This window comes from Saccostrea cucullata, unplaced genomic scaffold (genome assembly GCF_032062105.1).
Source record: "Saccostrea cucullata isolate Sc308-1 unplaced genomic scaffold, CSIRO_AGI_Scuc_v1 ctg5040, whole genome shotgun sequence".
NCBI lineage: Eukaryota > Metazoa > Mollusca > Bivalvia > Ostreida > Ostreidae > Saccostrea > Saccostrea cuccullata.
Genome location: NW_026922894.1, coordinates 90,673 through 109,833, shown reverse-complemented (window position 1 = coordinate 109,833; position 19,161 = coordinate 90,673). Strand labels below are relative to the sequence as shown.

The 19,161-nt window shown below is 32.3% G+C and overlaps 2 protein-coding genes and 1 long non-coding RNA gene across 4 annotated transcripts in view; 1 reads left to right on the top strand and 2 right to left on the bottom strand.

The window, feature by feature from the left end:
* LOC134262716 (adhesion G protein-coupled receptor L3-like) overlaps positions 1-9,456 on the bottom strand; it is a 60,818-nt gene extending 51,362 nt beyond the window's left edge. Inside the window, exons 1-2 of the mRNA XM_062745083.1 lie at positions 9,355-9,456; positions 9,081-9,254 (exon numbers count right to left, since the gene is read on the bottom strand). Coding sequence (XP_062601067.1) covers positions 9,081-9,254; positions 9,355-9,394 — 214 coding nt within the window. The 5' untranslated portion in view covers positions 9,395-9,456. The remainder of the gene's footprint in view (positions 1-9,080; positions 9,255-9,354) is intronic.
* On the bottom strand, positions 26-2,348 carry LOC134262719 (uncharacterized). Of its 2 annotated transcripts, XR_009991072.1 has the most exons (5): positions 2,202-2,348; positions 1,973-2,047; positions 1,782-1,893; positions 1,540-1,650; positions 26-86 (listed from the first exon to the last, which is right to left on the bottom strand). It is a non-coding gene; the product is annotated as an uncharacterized LOC134262719 (long non-coding RNA). The 2 variants fall into 2 exon arrangements; XR_009991071.1 differs by lacking the exon at positions 26-86 and having other exon boundaries at positions 1,522-1,650.
* A 5,280-nt stretch (positions 9,457-14,736) lies between the features above and the next one.
* On the top strand, positions 14,737-17,319 carry LOC134262708 (uncharacterized). The gene is made up of 5 exons (XM_062745075.1): positions 14,737-14,813; positions 15,099-15,264; positions 15,944-16,077; positions 16,159-16,291; positions 17,106-17,319. The coding sequence occupies exons 1-5, from the start codon at positions 14,741-14,743 to the stop codon at positions 17,266-17,268; spliced, it is 669 nt and encodes a 222-aa protein (XP_062601059.1). The 5' UTR covers positions 14,737-14,740; the 3' UTR covers positions 17,269-17,319.
* The last annotated feature ends 1,842 nt before the right edge of the window (positions 17,320-19,161 follow it).

Sequence of the window (19,161 nt, the reverse complement as noted above, 5' to 3'; positions counted from 1 at the left end):
TCTCGGTGTATCTAGAACTTCTTACCTTTTTTTGTCATTTAAATGTTTCGCTAGTGTTGTGTACTTCACTGCAAGGTAGGGAATACCTAGTTTTTTTTTATTATTGAAAAGAAAGTTGACATTTTGGTTTCAGTAGAAGCAAGAAAATATTGAATGGAAAACATGATGTGTTTGTGAAACACTGATGCCCCCGTATGGCAACATAGCAAAAACTAATTTTTTTTTAAATGAAAATTTATTTTATCGGTACCAAAAGTTGAGTATTCTTACCGGAAATACAATTGAGAAATATGAAAGTAGGCCAAGGTTAAAGTTTTGACATAAGCAAATATGTCATCTTCAAAGTCAAGGTCATTGGTATCCATGAAAGGTCTTGCCACAAAAATTATATATGTAAAGTATGGTCCTAACCGTTCAGAAGTTATGGCCAAGATTTAAAAAAAATCAATGTAGATCAAACTCCAAGGTCCAATTTCTTGTTTTCAAATGAAAGGTTTTGTCACAAGGATTAAATATGAAAGTATGAAAGTACTAGCCCTAACCCTTTAAAAGTAATGGTCAATGTTTGCTTTTTAAAAGTAGATCAAACTCCAAGGTCAAATAGTAAAAGTTCTTAGTAACTTATGAAGGGTCTTCTCACAAGAATTACATAAGTGTATAATGAGATCACTAGCACTTAGCCTTCAAAAGTTATGGCCAAGTTTAAATTTTTTACATAAGTACAAAAAGTCTCAAAGTTCCAGGTCAAAAGGTCAAGATAATTGGTTTCCAATGAAAGGTCTTGCCACATAAAATATATATGTAAATGATGGAGGCCCTAGTCCTTACCTTTCAAAAGTAATGGCTAAGGTTAATTCTTTTTTAAAAGTAGGTCAAACTATCAAAGGGTCAAAAACCTTGCTATCAAATGAAAGGTATTGTCACAAGCATTAAATATGCAAAGTATGAAAGCAATAGCCCCAACTCTTTAAAAGTTATGGGCAACCTATTCTTTTTGGATGTAAATAATATTCCAAGGTCAAGGTCAAAGGGTCAAAGTTCTTGGTATCCAATGAAGGGTATTTCCACAAGGATTACATATGTGAAGTATGAAGCCCTATCCCATAGCGTTCAAAAGTTATGGCAAAGGTTAAAGTTTTTTCACAAGTACAGAAATCTCCAAGGTCAGGGTCAAAAGTTCAAGGTTGTTGGTATCCACTTAAAAGTTCTTTAAACAAAGATATATATGTAAAGTATAAATGCCCTGGTATCTACTGCTTAAAAGATATGGCCAAAGTAAAAATTTGAAATTTTGGTGTAAAAATGGATCAAACTCCAGGTCAGAAGGTCAAATTTGGTGGTACCCAAAGAAAAGCCTTGTCACAAGGAATATACCTTTGAAATATGAAAGGCATAGCTCCACTAAATTAAAAGTTATGGGCAAGGTTAATGTTTTTGCGAACAAACAGACATATCGACTGACGGACACGACAAAAATTATATACCCCCGAAATTTCGTTTAAGGGGGCATAAAAAGTTGTATAAAGAAACTGATATTACTTTGATTAAAACCATTAACTTGTACTGGAAACACTAGCGATGAAATTAGGATGCTATTGTTTTCTGGGAAAATAACGGGCTGATCTGCTGGAATCTTTGCCACTGTGAAAACTAAGAGAATGAAATTAAAAATGATTGATACCTTTTTTTTTAAATAAATCTTCATTAATAATATTAAAGTGAAAAACCAATAAAAAATAAATGTTACTGACTGTACTTTGTTAAGCATTAAGTCACTCTACCGATATTTTTCGTTGAGTTAAATGTGATGCTTTCGTTCTCGTTGACCGTTTCTAAGAGATGCAAACCTATTTTGTCAACGGTCTTGAAGATTTTATTGACTCTTGCAGAGACCTAGATAATAATAAGACGAGTAATGTTTAATCCTAATATAATATAGATATTGTTCATTTAACATTATCACAATAATTACCTGCTTTGCAGAAATGTTTTTCCAAGCAGCAGTGTGATTTTCTGCTAGTATATTGTCAATTGTTGTCACGATCCTCTGAATACCAAAATGAATAATGAAAATTTCTTGTTTAAATGAGTGATGAGATTAAAAAAAACAAGATATATCATTCGCCTGATATTATGACATCTCTGTTTGAGGAGGAATTTATCGAATTGCGTTTAAAATAACAGTCATGAATATAGCATACCGACTTTGGCAGTGTAACATTGGACTTATTGGAGACATCGGCGATTTTATTCAGCAAATCTATGGAATTATCTAAGTCTTCAGGAGATTGTTCGGAGTTTATTGAAAGAGTTTGTAATTTTAGAAGTGCGTGATCGATTGCAAGCTTCATTTCTTTTTTTGACAAATTTCCTTGTAGAGCAGAATCAACCTGGAAAAGAATTATGTACAAAATGCGTAAGCTGCCTTAAAAGTATTTTTATTTAGTTTATTATAAAGGGTATAAAAATAATTCTATTTACCTTCTTGTTATTAATCATATACTAAAGTGGTGCTTAAGATATAGTATTTCATACCATGTTTTTGATTATCGACACACAGTCCATGTTTGGCATGTCTTCACAATATGGAGTTATTGGGCCTAGAAAAGGGAATATAATTTAAAAATCAGCTTTTATATAAAGAGTTTTTCAGTTTCATTCACAATATCACTTGCACATCTTTCTTTTTTATTATTGACACACACTCCATGTGTAGGTTTATGAGTGGCATGTCCTCACAATTTGGATTTAGAAAAAAAAACTTTCACTTAAAAATTATTTATTTCAAGTAGTCCGATCCTCAGATTCTGAAATTCTGGCATTGAGTAATTGAAAATGCTTACAAAGATGACCCAAAATTTTCAAAGTTATTTGTATTTACCTATTGGGATTCTTGAAATAACATCTTTAAAGTTAATCATCAAACATATGGAGATTATGAACAATAGGAGGGTCGAAAAATTCGTGGACAAGTTCTATTGTGAGCGCACTATTTCCACGAAATACAAAAGAAGAAATAATCCTTTTGTTTACTACTAGAAAATTGTGATCACAGTACTCACTTTGACAAACATAGCCAGCAATCTCACTACAAGATACGTCGTTCCAAAGATGATTTCCTTCAAACAACCGAAACTGTAAGCAATTTTCATTTCCTCCGTAATTATTGGGTTCATCTGTAAAATACATAATTATTTTATCATGTGATAACATGGACAACAAAAATGAAAATAAATTAAAAAATGACTTCACATTTCTAATTAAAATGTTTCAAAATTTTAATACCTTTCATAGTATTCAAAGAAAGATATGAAGATAACGAACAGTATTCAATCTCAAAGTCCATAATACAATACGAAATAGGAGCAGAGCAAACACGGACCTTCGAAACATCAGAGGTGGGATCAGGTGCCATGGAGGAGTGAGCATCCCCTGCTGACCAGTCAACCCGCTTAGTGCTCCTTGTCATGATCGGGAAATAACGGGAAAATCCGTCGTCAATTCCGTGAATAAATAATGAACTAACAATTAGTATGAAAACGTCAGTCAGCATTTGACTCAATGATAAATTGTATTTGCTGACAAGGTCATTGTATCGACCATAGAACTTACGAAATGATGACTTTAAACAAAACTGTTGATATTCTTGTTTCATCAACTTGCTTGTCAATAATTTACCTTGTTTTAGAAATTGTTCGTACGTAGAACATGTCTTGAGTATCGAATCAACTGAGATATATAGACTCCGTATGCAGGTGATGAGGGTATATTGCTGCAAAAGTAAGGAAAGTTGACGACAGAAAAGTTAAAGTCATCACGTTTATCATAGAGCTTGGTTGTTCGATTACCATTAACGTCTTTTTTAAGTAAACTATCCAAGTATGAAACAGATGTGTCAGACTCTCTGGTATCTTTATCTCAAGCTCACCACAAACTACGTGAGAAGAAATAATCAAAATGTCCCAACTTACTCAACTCGTAATAGTGTGATCTGTTGACAACTTTTTTTAACCAAAGAAAGCTACTGACAGACAAATTAAAGTAACGGATATTCAACAAACATCTTACAATCCTACACTAGTATTTGTTATGATATAGAGTCACAAAGTACGGTACTATCGGACCGTATTTGCTTTAGCGTAATAGGAAAACTCAAGGGGGTGGCTGTGTTAGATAACTCTTACACATGTCATAGCCACCTTTAAGCAACACCAAAATTTGCATGTAAACTTCTTATAAACATATAAAGTGACTAACAAATTATGCACTTGCTCTAAGGCGGTGATGACATGTCAATAAAAACTTTTCGCTTCATTTTAGCGATATTTGCAGGAAAAACTAACTACTCACAATGAAGGATATGTAGCATATGTAGATTATTTCTATTTTATGAACTTTTGGTTAGAGTACAGTTTTCTGTTGATTTACTAAGAATCTATATAAGCCATGCATGTTTACTAAAAAAAGTCAAAATTTTTACTTAAAAAATCTAAAATCAAAGGACTGAAAAGACTGGATGTCGTGAAATTAAAAGTGGACACGTTTAGTGGAAATGTCTCATAAAAAAATTAGAAAATAAAAAAAACTATAGTCTATAAGGCGTGAATATGAGTTATTTATTTTCATTATGGATATTTAAAACGGTAGTTTTGTTTATCGTTGCATGCTACTTCTTTGTATTCCCTTATGAGTACTGCATATATTCTTTGTATTTCCTTATTAGTACTGTATAGTTCTAGAATTGATATAAGTCGTCTTTGTTGTAGAGGGGAAACTGGATTTCCTGTTTGTGACTTCTTTTAATGGTTACACATATAATTTTTATAGGAACCCTTTCGTACGAGTGACATAGGATCCATATGTTTTGTTAACTCGGACTTAATTGAGAGGACTCAATCTATTCATCACGCTTTTTTGAAAGCATCGATATAAGTTACGAGAACAGAAGCTCTGTCTTAGAAAATAAACTGGTAGAGGGGAGGGGTCCTAAATGTCATATGTGATTGATCACATATGACATTTAGGAACCCCTCTCCCCACACAGATAAAGAGATCATCCACTTAAGGTCAAGTGTCACAATTTTGATTTATACATAGTTGCATTACTGACCAACGCCTACGGCGGGACAGGACCTCGTTTTAAAGATAATATCCAAACGACCCATGACGTTTACTTTTAATGCTAAAGACTTACAATAGGAACTGTCACTTTCCGTGTTTTGAAGTTGTACTGGGAAAGAGACTGAATTTAGCCTACAGGTTTCAAGAGTGCGAAAGGAGCATAAAACCCTTAGGGCCCATTTTGTACCTGGGATGTTGTACAGCTCTGTTAGTCCTTAGATCTACTTAAACGTCTGATATGCATAGGGGAAGAAACTTTTAAATCTACTCCATTTTTATGAAGTGCTGTTAGAATGGGGGGGGGGGTCTAACTTTTATACATATGTATACATATAGTTTAAATGGCATTTTTTATTAAATATATCGTGCACCATGAGTAATTAAATAAAAGCAAAGCCGTTTACGATGTTGTTTCGTTTTACTTGGACATGTACATTTAAGTGCAACTGTACTGAGTTTTATTTATTGACTATTTATTGTATTTGGATAGTCAACATGTACTTGCATTGATATTTTTCTGCTGTTAAATAATTCTTTATATTTTTGCAATGTTGAATTCATTTTATTAATAACTTCTTCAGTTTTATTTAATCAATCAAATTCCATACATTATTTTCAACATTTGATACATAACTTTTATATAGTTCAACAGAAACTTAGAAACTTTCTTTCTTATACGGAAAATTTATACATAAAATAAGTAGCACATCTATATAAATGATATACAATCACAATATAAATATATATGATATAATACTTCTAATTAAATCCTAATGAAACAGATTCATACGGTATGCAAAATGTGGATGCATCCGAATCCTTGTCATAAAAATATTTTGAGCCTTAAATTTAAAACAATTCGAATGTATTACTTATGTCTGATGTGTTTCCGACTAAAATAATTTTTTTGATCATTTACATTCAGAAATTAAACATGATGTGAATGGACCTATCCTCAATTTTTCTTTAGTTGATGACCATTTGTGATCTCCAAATCATGTGACTTAAGGGATCGATGTTGAAAAACAAACATCAAAATCATGGAATGGATTGATTTTAGTTCTATAAAATCACATTTTAAATTGATTCTATCGTAGGCCGGAAAATGGCCTTATAGAGAATCAACCTTTGTGCAATGTAACTAGGTTTGTTCGTTTTAATTGTTAAACGTCCCTCCAGCATCTCTCGGGACTTTTTCACTCATATGAACACACTAGTATTTGCCGATGGAGGTCAATAACTAAACTTGGCACCCAGGACCATTGAGCAGGGAGAGAATATTTTCGTGTCATCGATTACTGCGATACCTCGTGTGATGTAGTTTCATCCAAAGGGCCGGTCTATACGTTCCGCAGTGGATTCGAACCTTATTTTGCGATTCCAGAGCAGACGCTTTGACCGCTGTGCCGAGAAGGCGACTCAAAACAAGGTATGAGGGAAAAAATTTCTTCGAAAGTATCATTTGACAATGAGCCAAAGGAAAAAACATGTTAAACTGAACACGATTCGTAAAAGGAATGTGTACACCATTTTTGTTCGGAGAATCCCTATACCGGCAGACCCCTATGAATAGGGCAGGACTTTGTCACTGCTCAGTGTAATCAGTCGACACCAGTGTAGACAGACATATGCTATGCAGCACTCAGTAGCGACAATAATAACGTAAAATTTCGTATAATGCAGGAAAGTAACCTGATATAGTGTAGCGGCTTAGAATAAAATTTCAGCAAAATAGTTCACTTGTGGATACAAGCATGAAATTGGGTACAAATGTCTATCTGATACTACTTAATCTAAAAACATCGTTGGCCACCGCGATTTCCGCCATTTTCAAGATGGCCGCCACTAAAACAAAATGGCGACATTTTCAGGCAGTTTGTTCTCACATACATTCTCTTACAACCAAATTAATTATACTTTGGCCGCTTAAATATATCTAAAAATTTTAAAAAGACTATAAAAATCATATTCTAGCTTAAATGCTATAAATATAAAGACAAACTGATTTTCTTATAACACAAAATATCGTTCCCTATTGTAGATATTAACGACATTATCACAGTAACAAGAAGCCATTAAAAAAAACTTGTAACAGATATTTTACAAAAAGCCTTGCAGGCGTTCCCTCACTATCTTGGGCCTGAATACCAAGTAAAATTTTGTATTTGAAAGCCCTCAATAAGTAAAATAATTCCTCAAGAAACATAAAATATCATGGAGTGAAAAAGTCATCCAACGCAGGTTTACAGTATATAGATAAGGCTGATTATCCATTTCAATCAATGCCAACATTTTATGCAATAAACTTAATCAGTGGAAAGCATGTAAAAATAACTTTGTACTTTATTTAACTGAAAACATTTTACAAAATCAAAAAAGAAAACCTTATTGTTTGATATTTTTTTCACATTATATTGCTGTTCAATTTACTTGAACCCTTCACAGTAAGCCAAAAGAGTTGTTTGAAGTGCTTGTTATTATACCAGTATAACCATCACATTGTGTAGTGCAATTCTGTCCTACAGATCTCTGTAGCAAAAAAATAAAGTATTTTAGTAACTATAAAGGACTTCAGTTTTAGTTTCACAGGATGCAGAATATATATTGTGTAGCAATATCTGCACACTGGGAAAAGTGGCTCACATGATATTCATGTCATTATCTTTTTATTTGAAAATTATATGAAAATCATGTAAAAATTATATCAATATTTTTATGTATCCAATACAATAAAGCAGTCAGGTGTGAGAATCTAAAGAGCATACCCTGGTGTTGATGTATTGTAGATAATGATATCGAAAATTGCGTATGCCTATTTACGAGTCGTGTTCAGTTTTAAGCCCCGACATACAAGTGAGTAACTATATTCTTTCAAACTTGAAGCTAGGTGATAAAAAAGTTGGAAGAAAACTGAGCCCATAACTTGCTTTGAAAACTTATAGTTAGATCCATGGCATCTAAAATATAGGAAATCAGAGATTACAAAGCTCACTTCGACGAATGTTATTTATTAGCAAGACAAATAGCACATCATTTATTTTCTAGTAAGTGATCAATATCCATGTAAGTTTGGTTAAATTAGAATTTTAAGATACTTGAGAATGGACCTGTTTCAAAAAATACTTTATTCACTTATAAAGAAAAAATTCTGTGAACTCAAACATCTTGAGCAAGTCTGGAAGTGTTCATCATCCATGCAAGTCAAATTCTAAAAATCTACAGAATTTCATCAGTAGTCCCAAAGTTTATCTTTGTCCAGCATTGGAAAAATGTTTTTCAGACTCAGCATCCAAAGCCACGCAAGCCATGCTATAATTGTTTGTATTTTATTCAGCATATACATTTCCTTTGGGAAATCATAAAAGTTAAAGAAAAATTTCATATGAGTGAGCAGAGGGTTTATGAACCTTAAAGTATGGCAAAATTTTACTCTTCTGCCTTAACCTGGTAACTAATCCGGAAAATATTGGTCAGATCCAGCGTCCGAACTTAGTATGTAAGAGTTCATCCCCAGGTGCATCATCCATACTAGTGTGGTCCAGGTGGAGCTTAAAGTTACTTAATAATATACCTGCTTCTAAAACTTTAACCGGCTTCAGGGGTATAGCATAAGCTCATCTTGACAAGTACGGTACGTTTTATAGTACCTTATAGATTTGTTAACAAACTTTTTCGGGTAAAGATTTAGTTTATAAACTTATATTGAAATTAACAAAATAAACAGCACCTCTCGCCCAGTATGTTGGCTGAGTCACTGGGGTACCATCAACCCATGTCCAAACTCCAGAGGTGGATTTTGCAGCTCCAATAGAAAAAGGACCAACACTTTGTTTTAGCCTTCCTGTAATATTAGAAAACTCTCGGGTTACAATTGTTTTAATTTTGTCTCCCTCAACTACACTACAAACAATTACTCTAAAGTACAAATGTTTTCATCAAAGATAACAGTATTTACTTACTAACGATACAATTCTCATCAAAATACGACCGAATAATAGGTAAAGATCCACCGGCAAATTTGCATCGCCTTTCTGCCTCATGCCAATCAACTTTCTGTTCTTCAAACATGTATGAAACTCCATTTTTTGAACACGTTTCCCATGAGCTGAAAACTTCAGATATGGAATAAATGCCTGAAAATGAAATGAAAAAGTAAAAGAGGGAGACAAAATTGGAGAGATGGATGGAGTTGAAAGAGAGGATTTTGTGATAAATGATGAAGAGAATACAAACCAGTAAAAAATAATAATATCGTGTGTTGGATTTTCGGCATGATCTTAAGAATTGGCTAACTCCCAACACATACTCTAAATTCGATGAACTGAAATGATGTCTGTTTTATTTCTCGACAAATCAGGTTTCTTTGAACTTTAATTTTATCAAAACGTTGGCGTTCATTTCTTCCGCATTTATAATAATTTGTAGTTGGTAAGCAGTAAATACAGTTATTGTTTTACTATTACACAATCTCTGAATACCGGTACTTTACGCGCTTTTCATCGTATGGTCGCACACTTTTTTGATAATTTTGTTCTTCAATAATCCTATTTTAAATTTGTGAGGAAAAATATGTGATTTAAAAATATTTGTTGTGAAAGAAAGTGTTCTTACTTGTAGTTTTCTTATTTTATTTGTTATGCACAAACTTGTTTCTAGTACTTAAAGGAAAAAAAACCTAAAAAAAAAAACTATAAAATACTGATTATATTTTTACTAACCTTTTTCGAGTAATGTGGTCTTTTGATCGAATTATTCCAAGCTTCGATCATTTATATACCGCTCATAAGTTATCACTCCCCAGATTATAATCTGGAACAAGAGGACTAAAAACCTTTTTTTGTTATTAAAAACTGATTACTGTCCTTTTCTATACGCAAAAGGAAACATAAGAGTATCAAGGACTAAGTATAAATACATTATTGAATATAACCCTTTAAAATAAAACAAACTGACAAGTACACTATGTTGTTCCACATCGAGAAAAATAAACTGATAAGATAAAGACAAAAGAACTAGTCTGCTCTGATATTCTTCAATGAATGATTATTTTTCTCCTCTTTCTTGCCTATTTTGTCCTCATCTGTGAATATTATCTTGTTAACAAGGGAAACAATAGTATTTAAGCAAATTGGTAAACCCATCTTATTCCCTAACACACTGGATCCTTTAATTTTAGTTTATAAAGAGCAGTTAAAGGTGCATAGACACAGATTTGAAGTTAATATTGTCTATATCATATCACGACTCATATATTGGAATAAGCATTTCACACAAAAATATATTAAATCTAATTTAATCTGAATTTTATTGAAACTTTAAAATTTGAGATGTGTATGCTTGAAACATCCTTGCACTTTCAAATAATTTTATTTTATTCTTTATACTTAGGAAAACTGGCAATCAATTTGTGTATTAATGAAAAAAATATCAAAACTTTAATCCAGAAAATTCAGAGTAGAAATGTTCGAAAACAAAACATACACACAGTATATCACCAGTCCGTAAGGTTGTGGTGAGCAGACTTTCATAAATATTAACAACAAGTTGCTGTCCTTTAAAAAAAAGGACTGCAATACGTAGATCATATGCATATTTTTCTAACAGAAATACAGTTAGAGAAAATTTATAGGTTTAGTGAATATTCAAGTATGTTCGTTCACTTTTCTACAATGATATGCCTACTTTGACTGATAACTATATCCATAGCAAAATTATCAAATTCTATCTCCGATTAGCCTATAGTTATCATTGGAAAATAGATCTGATGGTACACGTGTAGCATAGCTCTGTAGTACGCAGATCTTTTTTTCGGAGCCCCCAAGCCATCCCTCCCACATAGAAAAACCGTTGACACAGGCATCTATCAAGCTGTGTACGTTTCACGGGTTCAATTTGCTAAACTCTTTACACAACACTAAGCGCAGAATGACGATACTTGTGAAGGAGATTTGCATTCGAACATTTCTACTCTGGGTACAATTATTTTTCTGGATTAAATTTTGAATATTTTTCATTACCAAATTACTGACCTAATTGCAGAATATCCTGGTCATTCAGTTCAATCTAACGACCAAGCTCACTTATAAATGTGATGAATTCCATTACTTCTATTATTACGATTAAGCAGCATATTTGAACAAATAAAAAGCAACAGAATTTTACATCCTCAGTTGTTAAATGATGTTCAAAATGAAAGAATTATTATTATTATTTGCCAGTCTACAATATATATACTATTTGTATAAGAAAATTAAATGGCAAAATGTCCACTATGTTTACTGTCATGTTCACTAAATCAGAAATGATAAAAGAGCTCGAAAGATTACATAAACAATATGTTATGTTTTCAGCAGACAGGGCTTACAACAATATAATTTTTGTTTGTAAGATCTTTCATAAAACTGTATTTGAGTAGAGCTTTTTTAAGACTTCCTGGAAATCTAATATATACTGACAGTTCCCTTTTTCAGGAAAATATCAAATTACTCTGTTTAAATTTTTAAACATACCAGTAAATCAAGAGAAATCTGTCCTTCTTTAACTGATTTCTAAACCCAATAAAACATTACAAAGAAAGAAACAACACATCTGGTTTCTCCTTGATTTCTTTATTTGAAACAATAAATATATAACGACACGCACATTTGTGTATAAACTACGAAAGCCCAGAAGGCTCATTCGAGATTCAAGTTTCGAAATACGAGATTCGAAATTCGAGATTCAAAATTCGAGTTTCGAGATTCAAGATCCAGACTAACCAATCAAAAGCGGGTTCAACATTTGATTACTCCCCTTTATTATGTTTTTACTATCAAGAAATCGTTTAATATATATATAACAAATGGGTCATTTGATTAAATTACAATGCAAGAACGATTGTTATATATTTTAGAAGGAAATTTAAATACGCTTTGGATTTTTAATCAGCCAGATATACTTCAATTTATATGATAACTTCTTAAATATTAAATAGATTACATATATCAGGAGTATATATATTTTTGTACTGTCTACTAAACTTAACTTAAATGTATTTCCTCTAGAAAGGAAACTACAGGTACTATTAGACAGGACCCCCCTCCTCCCCCGCGATATTAAATGCCAGGGCTTAATGGGCTTTTTTTCATTACAAGATATATTTATTATACTTATTCATCATCGAAAAAAATCGTAAAACCCCAAGAATAATCGATCAACCAAAAATACCCCATACATCGGAAGAGAGAAAGGTATGCCACTCCAGTCTGTTAACGTTCTACCCCCACTGGTATTCCTATTTTAAAAACATGCATTTATTTTATTTTAACTTAAAACGTCGATTCACACTGTCTCTACATATATTTCTGTGTTAGTCCATGCTATCGCACTGACTCTGCATCTCGTATAATCCCACATTTTCTCCTTAAACAGCATTCTCTCTTATAATGTATACTGGGGTTTTTTGTTGAGCGATTATTCTGGGGGGTTTTCGCCGGAGACTTTTTTCGTATTGTACACATGATGAATAAGTGTAATAATTATAATTTGTGAAAAAATGTCCTATAAGTCCTGGCTTTGAATATCGGGGGGGGGGGGATACATGAAAAATAAGTTTAGTAAACAAGACAAAAATTTATATATACTTCTATATAATTTAAATTGAAGTATATCTTGCTTAGCAAAAAATCCAATATTTATCTAAATTTACTTCTAATATATATAACACTCTTTCTTGCATTGTAATTTAATCAAATGACACATTTGTTATAATTATATTAAACAATTTCTTGATAGTAAAAACAAAATAAAGGGAAGTAATGAAATGTTGAACCCGCTTTTGATTGGTTAGTCTGGATCTTGAATCTCGAAACTCTAATTTTGAATCTCGAATTTTGAATTACGAATCTCCTATTTCGAATCTCGAATGTTGAACCCGCTTTTGATTGGTTACTTTGGATCTTGAATTTCGAAACTCAAATTCCGAATCTCAAATTTCGAATCTCGTATTTTGAAACTCGAATCTCGAATGAGCCTTCTGTGATTTCGTAATAAACTGATGTTTGTAATGACCGAGTAATTTGAAATCTATCCTTCTTTCCGAAAAAAAAAACTTTCTGAATAGTTATATGTTTAAATGAATGATAATATATATATACATCAAAATATACATGTATATATCATGAAAATGGAGATTTTCTTTTAATTTGCAGATTTACACTCAATTAAGTTAAAGTAGGTTTATTGTTACATTAAAACATATGGAGATAACAAACAGTATTCATGTTCAAAAGTTCATTATACGTCTTCACATCATGTCGATTTGGTGTCCCATACAGAGAACAATTCTTAACATAATTATTTTTTCATCAAATGTCAAAAATTCATGATTGCTATCATTATACCTATATTATATCATTGTGATGTGAAATGATCATTACAACAATAAAACGTTTTTCATTATACTCTATCTGAATTTTATTTACATTGTTGAAAAAATGATTACAAACATGTATGGTCTAAGATGGGTAACGAGAATCAAAGCCAGGCTCCGCAGTCACGAAGCGAATGCAAAAGCACTAGTCTTCCGTGAGAGAATCAAGGTACGTATTATTATGTTTTACGGTGTAACCGTTGGGACGAGCGCAGCTTTGTATTTATGAAAGACCTATAAACAGGTTACACTTGTATTGCCTATTCTCGGTTCATTAAAAAAAGAAAGAAAATAAAAAAAAAACACACACAAATTACCTCCCATGCATCAGGATCGAGATTCTTAACTTCTCGGAAGCTTCCGACAAATCGGAAATACTCGACTCGTTTGAGTGACGACAGTATGACGTCAAATAAAAAGGCCTGTTGACTTAGGACGCAAACGATATTTTTTTTTAGTAAAAAGATTGCATTAAAACGTTGTTTGTAATTTTTTAAGTACGTTGTTACTATGTATAAGCCACCATGTTGCTAAGAACCGCAAAGGATTATTGGGGGTTCGGAATATTTTCATGTATTGATCAAATATTCTATGCAAGCGGTGGTGCGTTCGCTATTCAAAGAAGTGAATATGTCAGAAGATTTATAATAAAATGATAGATATTTGGGTTTCCAAAACAAACATAAAAAAGAAAAACATTAAATCATTAAAAAATGAAATTTTAATGTGTGTTTTATAGCAAGTTTTGTATATTTATAATGTCATATGATTTTCAAGAATAAATGGCTTTAAAACCACGGGTTTATATAATGGAAATCTGTGACTGTATATGACTGATTATAATCAAGAACTTTGGTGTTATGGTAGGAAGAAAGTGGGATATAACAAAATCTACAAATCTACCAAATCTTCAAAAACCTGTTTGGAACGAAACTAATTATTTAGAATCAATTTCATACCAATCTTTAAATCTTGTAAAATAATAAGTGTGTTCCAGAGAAATTATACTTCATAAAGTCAACATTTGTAATAAATAGATTTTAATATGTTGAACTTTTCATAAATATCATTTAAAGAGGATAATCCTCTCTTTTACATGTTTGGGATGGAGTAATTTTCTTCGTCATTAAACAAAAATATACATTGACTGTTTATATATGAAGCCAACAGTAACAATTCCCACGTTGTTGTTTTAAGAGAATGGTCAGGATGCAGTGTGGAACTTTTGTTCGTTCTCTGTTTTTAATTTTTACTACCACGACATATTTTCAGCCCACTGTGGGTAAGTCTTTATGATCTAAAAGCAAAGTTCATCAACTGTATCGAAAGATACCTTTGAGTTGTTTTGTTCTAACATAATTTCCATTTTTTTTAAAATTACCAGCTGATAAATATAATATTTATTCAGTTGCTCAAAGAATAAAGTAAGGATTAAATGAGAACGAAACTGGGTATAAACTCACAAAATTAAATTATTTCTGTATTTGAAGTCGTTACAATCTAAATGAAGGCTAAAAGTTAAATAGTTTTAAAACTGTGTTACTATTGTTCACAATAAAACGTGTAGGTAATGTTTTGATGAGACGAGACAACGACAACTCTGAATACACAAACGTTACCATTGTGGAAAACAGCTGTCTGGATATATTTTCGTGTCCTAAAACGTCATTAGACAATACAGACGAGGATGGGAACTTTTTCTTGGGAGAAAATTTTTTCACCAGTTACTGCAAGTAAGCATTCTAGATAAAAATATGTTTGTTTTTTTATAAAGAAAACTATCTCATATCCATAGACAAGTAAATAGAAACACTAGGTATAATACCAGCGTGTTTGTGGACAGGTGAATCACACATCTGTCTTCCCTGTAACCAGTTTATATTTTTTTAATTCGGAATAGTATATATACACCGTATACTTTCCTTCCCTGCACAAAAATCTGATTCAACATGGAAATGTTCCTTGGCCTGTTGATGTCGCTAAACTGCTTTTAATATAATATTTATTACTTTCAACGTATTTAAAAAATATATATATATTTTTTTACTTTTTCCATTTTTTAAAAAGTTTTCCTGAATCACAATTTCTTTCTAATGGAACATAATAAATTTAAAACTGTATCGCTCAAGTAAATTTCATTTTTTTTTAATTCTTACCACAAATTAAAGTAAAATATGTCTGAGCTGGAACATGCAGGAGAGAAATAGTATAAAAATTTTAACGGGCAGTGTTTTGTACATTTAAAGAATTATTTGACATTTTCACATCTTTTTTCAGTAGTCAATATGACTTTTTAATAAGGTCATTATTCAAAAACATTACTTTTTTCAATTCTTGAATATTTAATTTTTCTTGTAATGTGTTCTTTGATTCGTGGCCTAATAATTAATACTCCCCTTACATTATTGATAGATACACACAGGAACTCCTTGACTGTGCAGAAGAACGTGATATTGTCAATGATCCAGAATGCGCAGACGAAATTAATTATCTTGCCGTTTTTTCAACTCCGGAAACAAGCTTATGTTTAAATCCTATGTACCCAAGTAAGTGTTGGATCATGGTGAGTAAGATTTCAGAATTATATTGCAGTGATGCCTGATAAAACTCTCCTTTTCTCATTGTAGTGATGCAAGAGTTACGACCATGTCTTAACAGTATATACGTGAAGCTTGATAACTACTCACAAATATTGCGAGCACTGATGAAACCTGTGGGCCACGATATCACAACAGATTTGTCAAAAGAGTCTTTCTGCACGTAAGTTTAAGCAGTAAGCTTATTATCAGGATATTTTGTAATAACGTTTCAGTAAATTAACATTTTAGCATTTTATCAAAACTTCACCATCCATTTACCGAAAAAGAAACTTTTAAAAATTTGAAAAAAATGATAATACAATTCATGTCAAGCATTAACATTAATAGTATTAATAGTCTTGTTCAAAAATCATCACTTATGATCGATGCAATGACTTGGTCATCAAATACAGTCTACTTTAGTATCATTTAGTTAATTGATGGATTTTTCGGAGTAATTGTTAAGCCTTTTTTGCTCCTAAATTGTGGACGGATTTTTCTGTTATTTCCTTATCATGACGGGTAGTTCACGGGGGGTTGTGGCCTCTCGGCAGGGAAAGCTCACTACTCCATGTCACCTGATCCCAACTCTGATGTCTTACATGTATAAGCCCGTGATTGCTCTGCTCCAAATTTGTGTTGTTTAAATGGAATTGCTGAGCTCAAATACTGTTTGTTATAACTATATATTTCATCATTAACGACATGGAAAAGATGGACAACTGAGTATGAATGTCAAAATGAAAAAAAATGTGTATTATTTTTTAGAGGAGCATTTGTTGCTAATGATAATTGTTGTAACTCCTTTGTCAGTTGACTTCTTGTTGAATCATTGAACACTTGTATATTACATGGAAAGAACAGACAATCTTTCATGAATGACAAAATGAGGGACTATGTATTTAATGTTTCTAATACGCGTATTTGATTCTTTAATGTTTTTTAAACAATCTTAGTGAAAATGCTTCTGAATTAGTAAGATTTTTATTGTCTAGAACATACGATCAGATTTTGGATGCAACAGTCGAAGAATTCAGAAGATGCCCTGGCAGCAGCTTTCAGTGGACACCACAGAATATAAAAATTCTTCGGAGAAATTACTATCCAATTGTAACTGGGAAAATCCCTCCATTCGAATGCAACAAATCCGATTCTTGAAAAATTACACGAGAATTGAAATATCTTTCAATAAACAAAATTAATACACTTGCGAATTATTCATTGTGTTGATACTTTTCACTGTTCCTGGGCAGAAGTAAATACTTCTTGCTCTAATTCAGCTTTTCTCATACAGGAAGATGGGATATGAATATAGATAGTTTTCGATAGGCTAGTATTTAGCGAAAATTACCTCCCGTTGGTCGCCATATTGGAGGTCGACTCGGTGATTTTTCCTCTTTGTTTTACCAAGTTTAAGAGGTTGTAGCAGAAATATTTGGTGGAAAATCTTTAATAAAATTAAATATTTTTTTTAAATAAAAGACGCTTTCAAAAATTTATATACTTCAGAAAAATAATGATTTCTAATTCAAAATAGCAAAAATAAAATTTTTAAATTGGTTGAACAATGAAGGAATATGAGCATTTGGACCTCCAGTATGGCGACCAACGGGAAATAATTAACGCTAAATTCTGGCCTATCGAAAACTATCTATTATGAGTCTGGTTTAAAGTTATCATTCAACAAGTAACATGGCCTACACAATGACCTTCTCAGGAAATGAAATCTATCAATAACTCGAATGTTAACCGATGTTATATTTATACTAGTTGTTAGAACATTGTGTGCACATTGAATTTCCTACAGGTTATTTCTCTTCCCCTATCATGACAAGGAGCATACAGCGGGTATAATTTGCCGGCATGAGACGCTTTCTTCTCTATGTCACTTGATCCCACCTCTAATGTTTTTAGAGGTCCTTGTTTGCTTTGAGCCTTATATGTATTACTTTAATGAACTTTCGAATTTGAGTACTGATTTTAATTTCCATTCTATACTTACACATTATGTACGTATGGATGATATTGTCAAACAAGTCACGTATATCTGAAAGTTTAATTATAAGTTAGCTGGATGTATTGAAGCATTCTTTATCTGCAATTGAAGTTAAAATTATCTTCGATCTATTAAGGTAGATTGGAAAAATTGTCTAATGAATGTGAACACTAACAATTATTTGTAAAGAGTAGTAAATGTATGCTGATTAAAACAAAGAGTTGAACTTATCGTAGGCCTTTCCTCGACACTTTGAACCATTGAGTAGTGAGGGCTCTTTATCGTGGGCCTTTCCTCGACACTTTGAACCATTTAGTAGTGAGGGCTCCAACGTCAACCGTAACATGGCCAGGGCCTTGATTTTTACGTTCTCACCAATAGGACCTACAACTTTCACTTCTAACTGACAAGCGCCCGGCAAATGGGCAATTGCTATCAATTGGTTTTCGACTTAGGTCAGTGACGGCGGTGATTTGAACACACGACCTTCTGAGAACGGGACGAGCGCACTACCAACTAAGCCACTGTGACGACCATTGTAAAATGAGAAAGAAACTTCGCTAAACAAGATGGAGTCAGGTGCCATAGGAAATGAGCATCCACTTACGACAGGCCAGGACTAGGTGCACTACCCTCCAAGAGGAGAGAGATATATATCTTGATGAGAGAGAGAAATATATATATGTTGATGAGAGAGAGAGAGAGAGAGAGAGAGAGAGAGAGAGAGAAATAGAGAGAGAAATATATTTTAAAAAAGAAAAAATATATAACTGAAAGGACATTTGTGTCTAAAAAGAACAATATGATACATTTCAAATAGATAAAAATTATATTTTACGATATAAGTCATATAAGGATTAAGTGTTTAAAAAAAAATTAAAAATACCCTTATCATTCGCTAATACATCATGGAAAGAAAATCGAAGTCTACTTTATGTACTTTTCCAAATATTTTCATGTACATGGACGTTCGTTCGCTCATTGTGCCATGTTTGTGCCTTGACAAAGCTGGGGAACTTTTGTAAAAATATAAGACACACATACCAGAGTAGATA